The sequence below is a fragment of the Solea senegalensis genome, linkage group LG2 (assembly GCF_019176455.1).
Source record: "Solea senegalensis isolate Sse05_10M linkage group LG2, IFAPA_SoseM_1, whole genome shotgun sequence".
Classification (NCBI taxonomy): Eukaryota; Metazoa; Chordata; class Actinopteri; order Pleuronectiformes; family Soleidae; genus Solea; species Solea senegalensis.
Window position 1 is genome coordinate 5,426,281 of NC_058022.1, and position 12,674 is coordinate 5,438,954.

The following is a 12,674-nucleotide window of genomic DNA, read 5'->3' on the forward strand; positions in this document are numbered from 1 at the left end:
TGATTTTTAAGCATTTTCATGACAAGGTACTGCACTGGTGGGAGGCAGCTCTCATGAACAAATTGTTTTGTGGGAATTATATTCGAAATAATTTGGAATTATGATCCTGAACTGAAATGTTAAGTGTTATCAAACTGGTTTTCTTTCATCCTGACGTGGAAAAAGCGAGTCGACTCCAAAAACCAGCTCTCTTATCAATCACCGTGTGTGCTGCCGTCCAAACAGAAAAGCCAGAAAAGAACCAGTTTTATAATCATGTGCATTGTTCATTTGTAGTCAAGCACAAGAATCTATCAGCTGTCAAGGCTGCAAAAAAAACCCATAGCGTGCTTCTGTTTTTACCTGTCAATGCACCACAACTACACAAACAAACCAACACTGTGTGAATAAAATATTTGACCTGCAAAGCATCTGGAAAACAATCCGGTCGGCCACGCCTTTCAATGTCTCCGTACAAATGTAGGTGTGCCAGTGAAAGTGGTTTAAGAGCAGATTTACATTCAAGGGGGGGGGCGGGGTTTGACTCGAGGGCAGAGAACACGTCCGCCACTACTGTTCTGCGACAGCGACAACGACACCGTGACCGTGACCTACTTTTTGTGTTGGTGTTTTGAGCAGGATTAATAAAAACAACTACTAAAATAATTCATGACAAACCATTGTATTTTTGGAACAGATGGATACAGGAGCTTATATTCTTCGTGCAGGTGTGAAAGTGTCACAGGGAAGACTTAGGACTCAAATGTAAATGCTAACACTGGTCTCATCTCACTCTTTCTCAACAGAAGAATTGTTACAACTCCCACATGTGCCTTGCAATCACAACACAACCAGAGAAAAACGTTTTTTTTTTCTTCATCATAAATGCTTTATATTTATCCAAGTTATAAATCTGAGCAGATTAACTGGGCGTCAGTGTTGTGAGCAGCAGCTCTGATGAATGGATGAGCTGAGCTGGAATGTCAACAAACAAAGTCATTCAAAGAATGGCTGCGTCATGGCTGAAAACAAAGCTGACGTGCAGAGAGTATACAGTATACTCTCCATTTTCTTTTTTAAACTTTGTGGCTGTTATGTTTTTGTTCCCGCAGCTGTAGACGTTTTGTTTCCCTCTTTCTGTCACTCAGTCTCAGGGACTTTCAGCAAGTCCTCACAGCTTGACCTTGCCAGCCAGTGGACTGCTGGGGTAAAGCGAGGTGAAGCGGCCAAGCGTCCACACTGGAAAAACATTTCTGTAGGAGGTGTAGCTGATGGCACAGCTCTTGTTGAACACGCCCGAGATATTTTCCTGGCAAGGTGGAAGCACAGGACGTTGGATATTAAATCCCACATGACACTTCATAACTCAGTACATACATTTGCTATTGTTTGGACTGATTGCAGAATAACTTGTGTAGAAATCACTGGCGATTGTTGCTGGTCTTTGCCCAGTTATTTATACATAAATTCTGCAAACAAACAACTAGAACATACGATATACGATAATTAAGTAAAAATGAAACGTTAGAATTGTGTATTTATTCAGTGTATCATCATGCAGAAACCCGGAGTCAGTGTCCGTCCACTGCTCCGTTGACTCCCCGAGAAGCTGAGCTTCCCTGGAAGTGACTTTTTGCCGCATTCGCTCACCACAGTGAAAAAAAACTATTCAGTGTCGTCCCATAGAGGACAGTTGAAGCTGAGCTTCAAGTGGTTTTAATGCGGAGGCTGCTAAGGGAATACGAAAATCACATAAGACGACCTGTCATCCGCAATAAACAGCTGATTCTGAACAAACTAGTGACACGTTCTAATCACGTTTAGTCTTAGATGAAGCAGGGCTTCCCTTGCAGTCTTAGAGCCACTGGTATAAACGATAAATATGCAAAGCAGAGACTCACCTGTGGCCAGTCTCCAGTAGGTAGCTGCTTGTCAATCAGCAGCTGCACACCTCTCTCAATGGCCCACCTGTCAGGATGCCTGGTTAAACACAAAGACGACTAAAATTTAACTTGAGAGTGTTTAGTTTTCTGATTATCTGTTTCATGTATTAAGAATTGACTATGATTTTTATCTAAAACATGCAAGTGCGCTGCAGTCCAGACAACCAGAGCGGACAGGAGAGACCGAGCAGAAGCTGCAGAAGTGTAAATTAGTTTACGCTATTATTCAGCCTCAGTTTGGTCTTTGTGAACACAAAACACGTAACATAATTGTATGCCACGTCCTTCATTAGAAAATGGACACTCAAGCAATACTATCAGACCTGGCTGAGGGAGGATTTGTGTGTATACAGCAGCAGGACAGGGGCGGGTGGGAGCAAGGAGTTTTTAATCCTGTCAAACTCCAGCTTGTTAGCAGTCATCGCACTTTACTAGCTCAATATTTCTTTTGCCACTTCCTCTGTACAGCACAGGGGAAAAAACGAGTTCTAAAGATCAGCATCAGCTTTAGATAATCCTATATATCGCTCAACATCTCATTGAATAAATGACATGTAACAAAAATCACATAATCTGGGGCAAACAACAGCTTAAACAAATTTACAAATGTAATTTTTTTTATCAAAGTAGGGTTGAACAATATGTGGAAAATATCTAATTGTGATATATAAGTCAAGGCTTAGTTCAATATTCACAGTGCAATCGATTTACCACATCACACCAGCAAAACATGAATGACTCCGTATCCTACTGCAAGGATGATAACTTAATATTTTCCAAAATAAACTTTATAAATGTATATCCAGCTGTCATGGAGAGCATCATACCTGACAGCCATGAGGCCTAACAAGGCCCAGCAGGTGTTGTGGATCTGGGCAGTGCTGCTCTGGACGTAGCGCCGCTGCTCACATGACTCAAAGTCCTCCCCCCACCCTCCATCAGTCATCTGATGGTTCAGCAAGAACTGACAAGCTTTCTGCACCTCCACACACACATTCCTGCTTCACAGAGGGAACAGTGGGGCTGTTCATTTAGTAAATAGAGTAAGTTAGGAGTGAATGTGTTGTGGAACCAGTAGTTTTGTGTACTTACTCGTCCTTATAGACGTGACCCATACAAGCAAAAGCTTCAAGGCCAAACCATATCCCATAGGTGAAGCACACGCCCCACGACCTGAACACAAGCAGAAGACCAGTGAGTGTTGATTTATCAGTTGGGTATGACATCAGACGGTGAAATCTCAAGTGCTTTCTCACCCTTCCCACGATCCGTCGGGACGCTGCACCCTCCTGCAGTACTCCAGTCCGTCTCTTAGCGTGGAGCTGAGGAAGACAGTTTCACAGTTTCATCTCTTTTCACACAGATTTAATCTGACACCTCAACAAACACTGAGAAATGATTCAAAGCAATGTCATCATTAACTCCTGCAGGCTCTGTTTATCTTTTGTTTTGTCTTTGGAGTCTTTCATTTTATGTATATAATTAAGAACATAAAAACTGTTGGAAATGTCAAGGTGGATAAAATGAACAATGTTTATGTGTAATGAAACTACTTTCTCTGCGTGGGCAGATCAATCAAAGTTGTTTCATGAGGGCCACAATTTTGTGCCTTTTTCAAACAATTGAACATCGGTGATTCATCAACCAGGACATGTTTTCAGCACGTTTCATCCAGTGAGTAAGTTTACCTTATCTCTTCAGCACGGTGCTCAGGATAGACCTTCTGGAAATGCCTCAGTGCCTGCATTACCGCTGACGTGCACTCCACGTATGTATAATCTATCATGATGTCCCCTGTTTGTTTGTGTGTGTGTGAGCGGGAGGAAGATACAGACACAGAGCACACAGTTTTAATAAAAATCAAAAAAAATCATCATCAGGGAAATATGAATAATATTTGCTCTTTGACTGCACAGAAGGCAATAATGTTTCAACATATCTGGAGAGCAGTGGAAAATGTTGAAACACAAAATGTCAAGTTTATATTTGGCTCCTTGTTTCCCTTTCTCTGATCTGCCCTGCAGACTGAGTCACACTGTCAGTTAGATCACAGAGGAGGGAGTTCCCTCACGTTGTATCATTGGTTTCTAACAACAAACAAACAGTAACATTTCCTCCACCTACACTACTATGTTGAATTGAATTGAATTGAAATGATTGAAAGAAACATTTTAAAGCTTAAAATGAAAAGTGGAGTAAGGTGCTGGCAAACGTACTGTAAGATGAGATTTATTTTTTTATTATTCCTGTCAATGAAGAACTTCATTACACAGTAAACCTTGTTCTGCAATGTTATCGTTCAGAGAGGTGGAGTCAGATAATGACAGGTAATGAGGTGATGTATGAGTGTTGGGAGTGTCAAGTTGTCCAACTCTTTGAGACGGACATTAAAGTACACTCTGAGTAACATTAAAGAAGCTCTCCCCATGTTTCACCGCACTGAAAGGCCACTTACGTTTATTCTTTCGACAGCCAAGTTATAGGTAACCCTAGAAAACACTACTCACCAAACACCTCAGAGGGGTTCAGCAGCTCCAGGAGTTTCCCTCCTCTCTTAGTTTCATACGTGGCAAATCCACCATCTGAGTTTTTCATGCTCAAAAGCTACAAAGACAAAAGAGACACATGATTTAAAAAAAAAGGCTGCAAAACTGCAGGAATACAGCAGCAACAACAAGTTTGAACTGCTCACTGCTTGTGTTTTGTGTATGGATGAAACAAATGGTTATGAAATTAGAATGAATGATATTAAATATCCTGGCAGTTGGATTCAATTGTTGGAATCATAAAAGTGAACTGTTCCTTTCACATTTGTATATTTCTGAGCCTGTAATCCCAAAATACTTGCACCTTGGTGTATGGAAACTTCAAAAAAGGGTAAATAATTCTTCCATTTTTAATTTCTCTGTGCGCTCACCACGTTGACTGCATCATACAGACGCTCTTTAGTGACAGACTGGCTGAGGAATGGACAGAGCTCCTGCAGCAGCATCACTGATTTAAGGCCCTCGGCCGTGCAGTCAGCCACAATCCATCCACAGTCACGGGTACTGAAGGGGAAGCCTCCCTAAAAAAAACAAAAAACACACAAATATACATTACCACGACTGGAAGTACTTTTACATGGACCAATTCTGATTGCTTCGACATTATTTCCAGAGGTATTTAGTCTGCCGTTTGTGTTTCACCTTGTTCATCTGTCGGTAGTACTTCTGGTAATCAGGTGGGTTGTCAGGTATCTGGTGGAGTGGAAAAACCAGTCAATTTCAACTTAAGCACACCTCAATGTCTGTACAGTGAAAAGCATGTGACGGCGTGTGTTTTCAGTTTGGTTAGTGTTCTTTAATCAACATCTGTAAATAGCAGTATGAAGGAGGATTCGCTTTAGGAGCTAATGAGCTTATGGGATGCACATTGACTGCACCTGTGTGATAGTGAGAAACTTATGGGCAGCTTGGAGGCACTCGGATAACCTGGGATTGTCCTGGGCTCCGGCCTGAAAGAAACAACCACACAAAAACATTGATCCTCACCTGTACAGGGATGTATAGCAACTGCTGTCAGTGACACTAAAGTAATAATCTTCTCATTGGTCTGCTTGAAAAGACCATGGTTCAGTAACAGTTAATACAAAATGTTGCCATCACTCTTATCACCCACCATTTGCTTGCATTAACAGCTAACAACTATAATGTGAGTTGCCAGGTTTGTGTTACCTCAAGGAAAGCCTGGACAGCAAAACAAGTATCCCAGAGTTGAGATCCATTGGTTCCCTGAGCAGAAAAGAAATGATAAAAAGGTCAAACACTCAGATCAGGTTATATTTGAACCCACTGAAATGCATGTGGACATGTTTATGAACAGCACATACTGCCACTCAATATACAATTATTTTATAAATACAACCCACTGAGGTAGAAATCTCTCTTCCTAGGGTGACCTGGCTGAGAGGTCAGCACACGTCATAGTAGTCATAGCAGTCTCACCTGCATTTTCATGCCGTCCAGTCCCAACCTGGAACACAAAGAACTCCCTGTTAGATCATCTGCAGTCTATATCCATATCCAGTTCGTATCAAAAACAATTTCAACAGTGATGAGTTGGACATTTCTTTAACTGATAAGATGTGAAGAAGTCAGAGACAGCTGAACTGACCAGAGGTAGTCTGGGATCCTGGACACATGCTTCTGAAAGACTGCAGAAGAGGGACCATCTACATACCAGCGAACCAACATATTGATCGTCTTGGAGATCTGAGGAGAGAGACATATTCATACTTTAACAGTCCCGAAAATGAAAATAAGGGAACACTTTGTCTTGAAATAAACTGTTGAAGGGTTTCCATCAACCCATTTTTCTATTTGTACATAACAGCAGACTGAAAAGGAAAAATAAAAACTGAATTTAAGCTTTTTACAACACTTTTCACACAAATAAGTGCAATTAAAAACAGATTTAGTGAATACAGTGTGGACTGAACTCAGTACAAGAAGAAAATATGGCTTCAATAAGAGCACTTTTTGATCTAGCTTGAAGCACTTCATTTACTTCATATCCCTCTGTGCACCTTCTGTGCCCTGCGCCACCTACTGTTTATTTTGGTAAACTACTAATTATCTATGTTCACTGAACAGCAGTGGATGGAAACACAGATACATTTAGGGATACATTTTACCGGAAACCTCGCTTGTACATAACTCATATTCTATTCTGTCTGAGTTCTTTGTTTTGTATGTCAGTGTTTTTATTACCGGTCCAATGCTGATACACTTGGTGAATTGGTCATCAGCCTTGATGTGCTCGTACAGCTCGTGGACAGCCTTTTCCCTGAATGTGGTGCTGTGATGGGCTTCGTACACATTTAACACCACTGCAGGACGACACAAACACAGCCACGTGGTGTTTCCTGTTTTACCACAACATGCCTGTTCATCGCCATGGCTCCCAGTGTGTGTAGTGCATCCTTACTGTAGGCAAAGGTGAGCAGTGTGCTGTGAGGTGTGTACATGTCACATGCTGCCACATTGTTCCTCTGAGCAGGCCAGTTGATGGTGGCATAGTCTTGGACGTAAAGCTCCTACACAACAACACACATGACGTAAGAAACACCATAATACATATACACTGAGATCCTGCATTTAGAGGAAAAGTGAGTACAAATAAACAAAACACAGGGATTGTCTCACTGAATGGTATCACAGATACACATGATGTGAATCACACGCTGTTGTCTTAACAAGTGCCCCATTAGAACATCTCTACAACACTGACAAAGATGAGTGAAGTGTTGGAGTGGTCCACTATTTTACAACAAAAGCCCTCTTTTTTAAGGTGACTTCAACAGCAATGATGACTATTCCCAGATTTGGTACTTGCTGACACTGCACGTACTAACACCAGTGCCTAAAGATCCACTGAGTAAGACTTAATGACATCTCATGGTGAGACTGAAGATTGCAATCAACAGAGAACATCCCTCCCTCTCCCAAACAAAACTATCATGGCATGGCGAGTTTGTCTGTTTGAGCTGCTACAGAAACATGACAGACTCCATAAAACAAGACACTTGGCTAAAGTATGTGAACTCAGCTAAATTTAGGTCAACAAATACCAACCTTTTTTTAAAATTATTATTGTTATTATTTCTATGCACTTGTATAAACATACTTAGAGGTAGTAAAAGAGATTATAGAAAAAAATGTGTGTGCAGACTGCAGGGAATGCATGGAAATGAAAGTCAAACTAACTCTTGCAGCCAAACATAAAGTCACGTTGACTCATATATTCCGTGGTCTTGCATCATCTAGTATCTGCTATCATCAGCCACTTTCCACTGACGTGCTTGAGCTGTTTTACAGTTCACAAATCAATGCAGAACAGTGTCTTTGAGCAGGACTTTGAGGGCAGTTTTAGATGCTATGGCTTTTTTTTTGAATGTGCCACACAAGGCTGAGCCACACGACTTAAACATTCCACAGATAACATGTAGCACACTGAATGTCAGCACTGTTTCAGAACAGCAAATGAAATTTTCATTGTTTGGTTGTGCCCAAAATGACTCAGCTTAACCAGTTTAGGAACAGGAGAGACGGGTTTCTCCTGATATAATCAGCTTAGTTTGTCAGCCATGTAATTACAAGTGTGTAACCATAACAATGATTCATAATAATGCACTACAGTTTTTGTTTTATGCAGAAGTTGTTTTGATAAACAACCCTAAGATTCATTTAGAGTCATATATCGTAATAAAAAACAGTCAAATACAACATTTAAAGGCTCTTGAGGTATTTCAAAAGAATGTGTCTTGTGGTTTTAAAAAAATAAACCATTTAAATGACAGTAATTTAACATCCTGTGGTTTGTGGCTGTGGCTGTGTATACTCATATATATATATATACATATATACATATATATATAAATATATACATACATATATATATATATATATATATATATATATATATATACACATATATATATATATATATATATACACATATATATATATATATATATATATATATATACATATATATACATATATATATATATATGAGTATACACAGTCACCTTGGAGTGAAAACTGTTGAAATTGTGATGGTATTTTATCGTTCTTTAACACTACATTTTATAGATTAAATGGCAATTTGATGAATCAAAAACTAATCATTAAAGACATTAATTGTCAGATGTAGCCCAACTTATAACATTGACTGCAATGTAACTTAACTTCAGGCTAAACCGAGAAAAACGGAAAGTGTGCGTTCAAACCGCTTCGTTAATTGCAAAAAGTGTGGCTTCTGCACCTGTCTGAGGCTGAGGATCAGAGAGTCTTCCTCAGCTGTTAGTCGGACGGCGTAGCAGTAGCTCATAGGGAGGTAGACCTGGCGACAGTGACACCACAGAGTTGAGGGGTGGGCTGGCATCCAAGCAGGAAACAGCCTGAAACAGACAAAAACACCCACATCAGACCCGAAATGCTATTCAAGAAATGTTAACAATAACTCAGCTTTTTACAGAAGCCCTGAAAGGCAACAGAAAAAGGTTGTTAAAAGATATGAAAAAAACAAAAAGCTTTTAAGGGTTTTGCAAAGGAACATTCCCTTTGCATTCCTTTCAGAAAACCTTGGCTAATCTAATCACACACAGAGTAGGTAAGTGGTGACACAGCACCCCCTATAGGCCAAAAGAGGGATTACAAAAACAAACACTATACTTAGCAAAACTCCTGAAACCACATGGAAATCTGTCTATCTTTACAACATTACCCCTGGAAGCCAATCTTTCTCAAAGTATTTTTCCCTTTTTCTTTTTCCCCAAAGGAAGAAAAATAACTGGGAAAAATTATCCTAAAAAACCCGAATTTCACTTGCCTTTCAAGGCTTCTGCAGCTCCTAGAGTAGTTCAGAAAATATTTAAATATACTGCTTTTTACCTTAAAGCAGATCCTCTAGTTCACAAAGCAGTGACACATTTACATTTTCAACCAGATTTCAATGTAGCCCTTTTAATGTCAGAATTAATGTTTTTTTATGGCCATCTGATAAAATATAACAGTTTAATGATGATAAATAATACAAATAAAATTACTTAACTTCAGTAACTAGTTATTGAACAACACTAATGGTCTGTCACTGTAATTTATATTCTTATATTCTGTCTGTGCTGCAGTGCAATTATATACAGTAGTTTTAGGAAACAGGTTATCAAACACAAACAAAAAACTTTGAAAATTCAAGTGACTTTTAGTCACTTTCTTTTCATTTACAGAAGGTGCATTTCTCATTGTTAGTGTACTTAAATAAGTTGATAGGAAGAGAAGAAGGTAATGGGATGTTCAAACATCATGCTCACCACATCTCTGGTAGGAGTGTGTTCATTCCCTCCCAACTGTAGACATTTAAAATGGCCAGCCAGAATTTACCCCATGAGGGAATCCCCACAGCACCACCTGAACAACATAAAAAACACAGAGAGCTTTGGTGAACACAAACCAGGAGGTTTGACATGGTTACTACGACAAGCACGGCCTGACATTACATTACTTCAATGTCAACCTTTTCCTCTTCACCTTTACTGTGCAGGTTATTTCTGGCTCGAACCATATCTGGATCATCAGGTTGTACTCCCAGAATCCTTAGTGAGGTGTAGCTCAGTGCTGTGCCAAAGACGGTGGACTTATCTTCAATGTGTCTGTGGAAAAACAAACAAACACACACACACACACACACACACACACACACACAATGCAACATTAACCTATATATCACACAGTCAGGGATTTCTGACATTTCCTCCTGGAAATATTCTGTAGCAGTGGACAAATTCACACTTTAAGGTAAACACAACAGTTGAGATCCATATTAGACATAAGACAAGCATGAAAGTGAAAAGATGACAAACAAATAGTGACTTACAGACCCCAGCCTCCATCTGGCAGCTGCACGGAGCGCAAGTACCTCACCATCTCCTTCTTCCAGGCGTCAGGCAGATGGATCTTAGCCACATGACATGTGATGAGGAGGCCTGAGGAGCAGTAGTGATGGTTGACATATTCACTTGTTACTCAGGGACTGTCTTTCAGACACTTAAAGTGCACATACATGCAAGCTACAGTCTGTATAAATCATGTCAGTATCTGCCAGCAACTTTGAAAACACAGTTGGAACAAATGCCTGGAGTCAAACATCTATTTTTATCACAAGTATGATGTGAAAATGAGCAGCCGCACCTAATATTTATCTGGCAAGACAGCTATCATCACCTCTTGGTAATTGCAATTAGTTATTGGTAGCCCAATATTGGTCAAAATTTTATTGAAATGTTAATAAAAATTGGAATTAGGGTTATAAAGGGAGACTTAGAGCTCTACATTGTACATACCAGTATGGTGGTAAAAGTCTTAGGCCACAATTAGAAATGCCAATGATGACAGAATTGGGCAGACATAAATAAAGCTGGTGGTGCCCTGAGATCGTTGCACAGTATTGTACTTATGGCGTTTTTTTAACTAAACTAAGCATTTATGAAAAAAGGTACACATTCTTCAGGAATGAAAGGAAATATGATGCAGAGGATGGTCTGTCCGACCTGGGAGCAGGAAGAGAGGTCCACCATAGTCTCCAGCCCAGTGACCGTCCTCAGCCTGAAGGTAACTGTAAAAGTTCATGCCTTTCAGAGCAGCATCCACTGCTGTGAGGGCAGCAGGGGATCCAGACACAAACTTACTCTGAGGAGAGAAGACAGAAATATGTAGCCATGGGCTGTATGACAACAAAGTGTAGATCTGTGTGTGTCTGCGTTTGTATAGTTACACAGAATAGTCCAGTGACAATGATATGGTGGACTCACATACGTACATTGTGATACCTTAAATCGTTAAACGCTAAACTGCTGCTATGACTGTGGCTGATCAAATGCAAACCTGCAGTTGTACAAGTGCAGGTGGTGGATTTGGTGATCATTAAAAATGATGATCCGTTTGACTGAACTTCCTCTGTACTGTCATTCTCCGTTCATCTTCCTGACCACATTTGACATAACACAAGACTGGGGAACCTAACCTGTGCTTAAATTTTAGTCTGCATGTTTTCCAGTCTTGATGAACACTCAAAGCACTTTTCACTGGTTTTTCATCAGACATTCATGCAGAGCATCTATATGCAGTGCTTTTTTTTTTAATTGAATTGCACATTTATCCCCATTCACATGCTGTAATTTAGGGTTGAATGTCACACTGGCATGCAGACTAGCAGAACCAGCAGTTGGAAGACGACCCACTTGACCACTGACCCACAACTGTGTGTGCATAAAGAGATGCAAAACCCACCGTGTCCATTCCCAGTGAGTGAGCTTCCAGCATGGTCTGTTCTCTCTCTGGAGTTTCTTGATCTTCCACATAGCGCCAGGTCTGTCTGCCCTCGACATTGGTCAGCCTCCAGCGTCTCAGGTCTGTGACAGGCTCCGTCTTGTATGGACCTCCACGCCTCCTTAAGTGCCTGGCAAGGAGATTTGCATTTTAATGATGTAGTCCCTTTACATTACATTACATTATATGTACATGTTACTAGGTATGCAAAGATAGTAATTGAGGTTTAAACTACGTTCTCAGGCTGAGCAGTTAAAGAAAATACCCCCAATTTTGATAGAGATTATGGCTAGAGATAGCCATTCATTGTCATTTACAGTTATAACAATATAGGCTACAGCTGAGTCAAATCAAACTGCAATACAAAAATGTATGTCATATACTGTGATTATCCATATACACAGTGTACATACATCATAAAGTGGGGATAACTCAAATCTGTACCTACACAGCAGTCAATTTAAGTATATTGAAGTTAGTATTATTCCTACTTACTACAGCTTTTGTTATTAACGTCGTAACTGTAAAACAATCATTGCGCTTTCATATTATTTCACAAGAAAAAAAACGTTCGTGTGACTGTACTAAATCACTTTAGGCGACAGTGTACGTACAATGAAAAACACAAATTTATACTTACGTTCCCTCAGTCATAGTTGTGTTTGACAGCCAGACAGTTGTGTGTGAATTTCTTCAGAGATGCTTTAAAAACTCTGACTCCTCCGTTTCCCTCTTCTCATCTGGGAAGTGTAGTTCTCTAAATCAACCGCCGCTCACTGTGAGTAACCGTTCACACCACATTTCCCAGAAGACACGGCGGTGACGTTCGAGTTTTCCTCGTGGAGAGACATGAGCAGAGACTCGGCTGTCCAATCACGCATCG

At 40.2% G+C, this 12,674-nt stretch overlaps 1 protein-coding gene across 2 annotated transcripts; it reads right to left on the bottom strand.

The window, feature by feature from the left end:
* Positions 1-645: 645 nt before the first annotated feature.
* lss (lanosterol synthase (2,3-oxidosqualene-lanosterol cyclase)) lies at positions 646-12,520 on the bottom strand. Of its 2 annotated transcripts, none has more exons than XM_044013512.1 (22): positions 12,432-12,520; positions 11,753-11,921; positions 11,014-11,152; positions 10,341-10,449; positions 9,995-10,116; positions 9,778-9,874; positions 8,730-8,865; positions 6,891-6,999; positions 6,674-6,792; positions 6,078-6,175; positions 5,909-5,936; positions 5,639-5,695; positions 5,347-5,418; positions 5,111-5,161; positions 4,840-4,989; positions 4,430-4,526; positions 3,611-3,716; positions 3,179-3,244; positions 3,015-3,095; positions 2,750-2,920; positions 1,881-1,959; positions 646-1,288 (listed from the first exon to the last, which is right to left on the bottom strand). In XM_044013512.1, exons 1-22 carry the CDS (start codon positions 12,443-12,445, stop codon positions 1,151-1,153), a joined length of 2,208 nt encoding a protein of 735 aa, XP_043869447.1. In that variant the 5' UTR covers positions 12,446-12,520; the 3' UTR covers positions 646-1,150. The 2 variants fall into 2 exon arrangements, with proteins under 2 accessions (XP_043869447.1, XP_043869440.1); XM_044013505.1 differs by having other exon boundaries at positions 2,750-2,923.
* Positions 12,521-12,674: the final 154 nt, after the last annotated feature.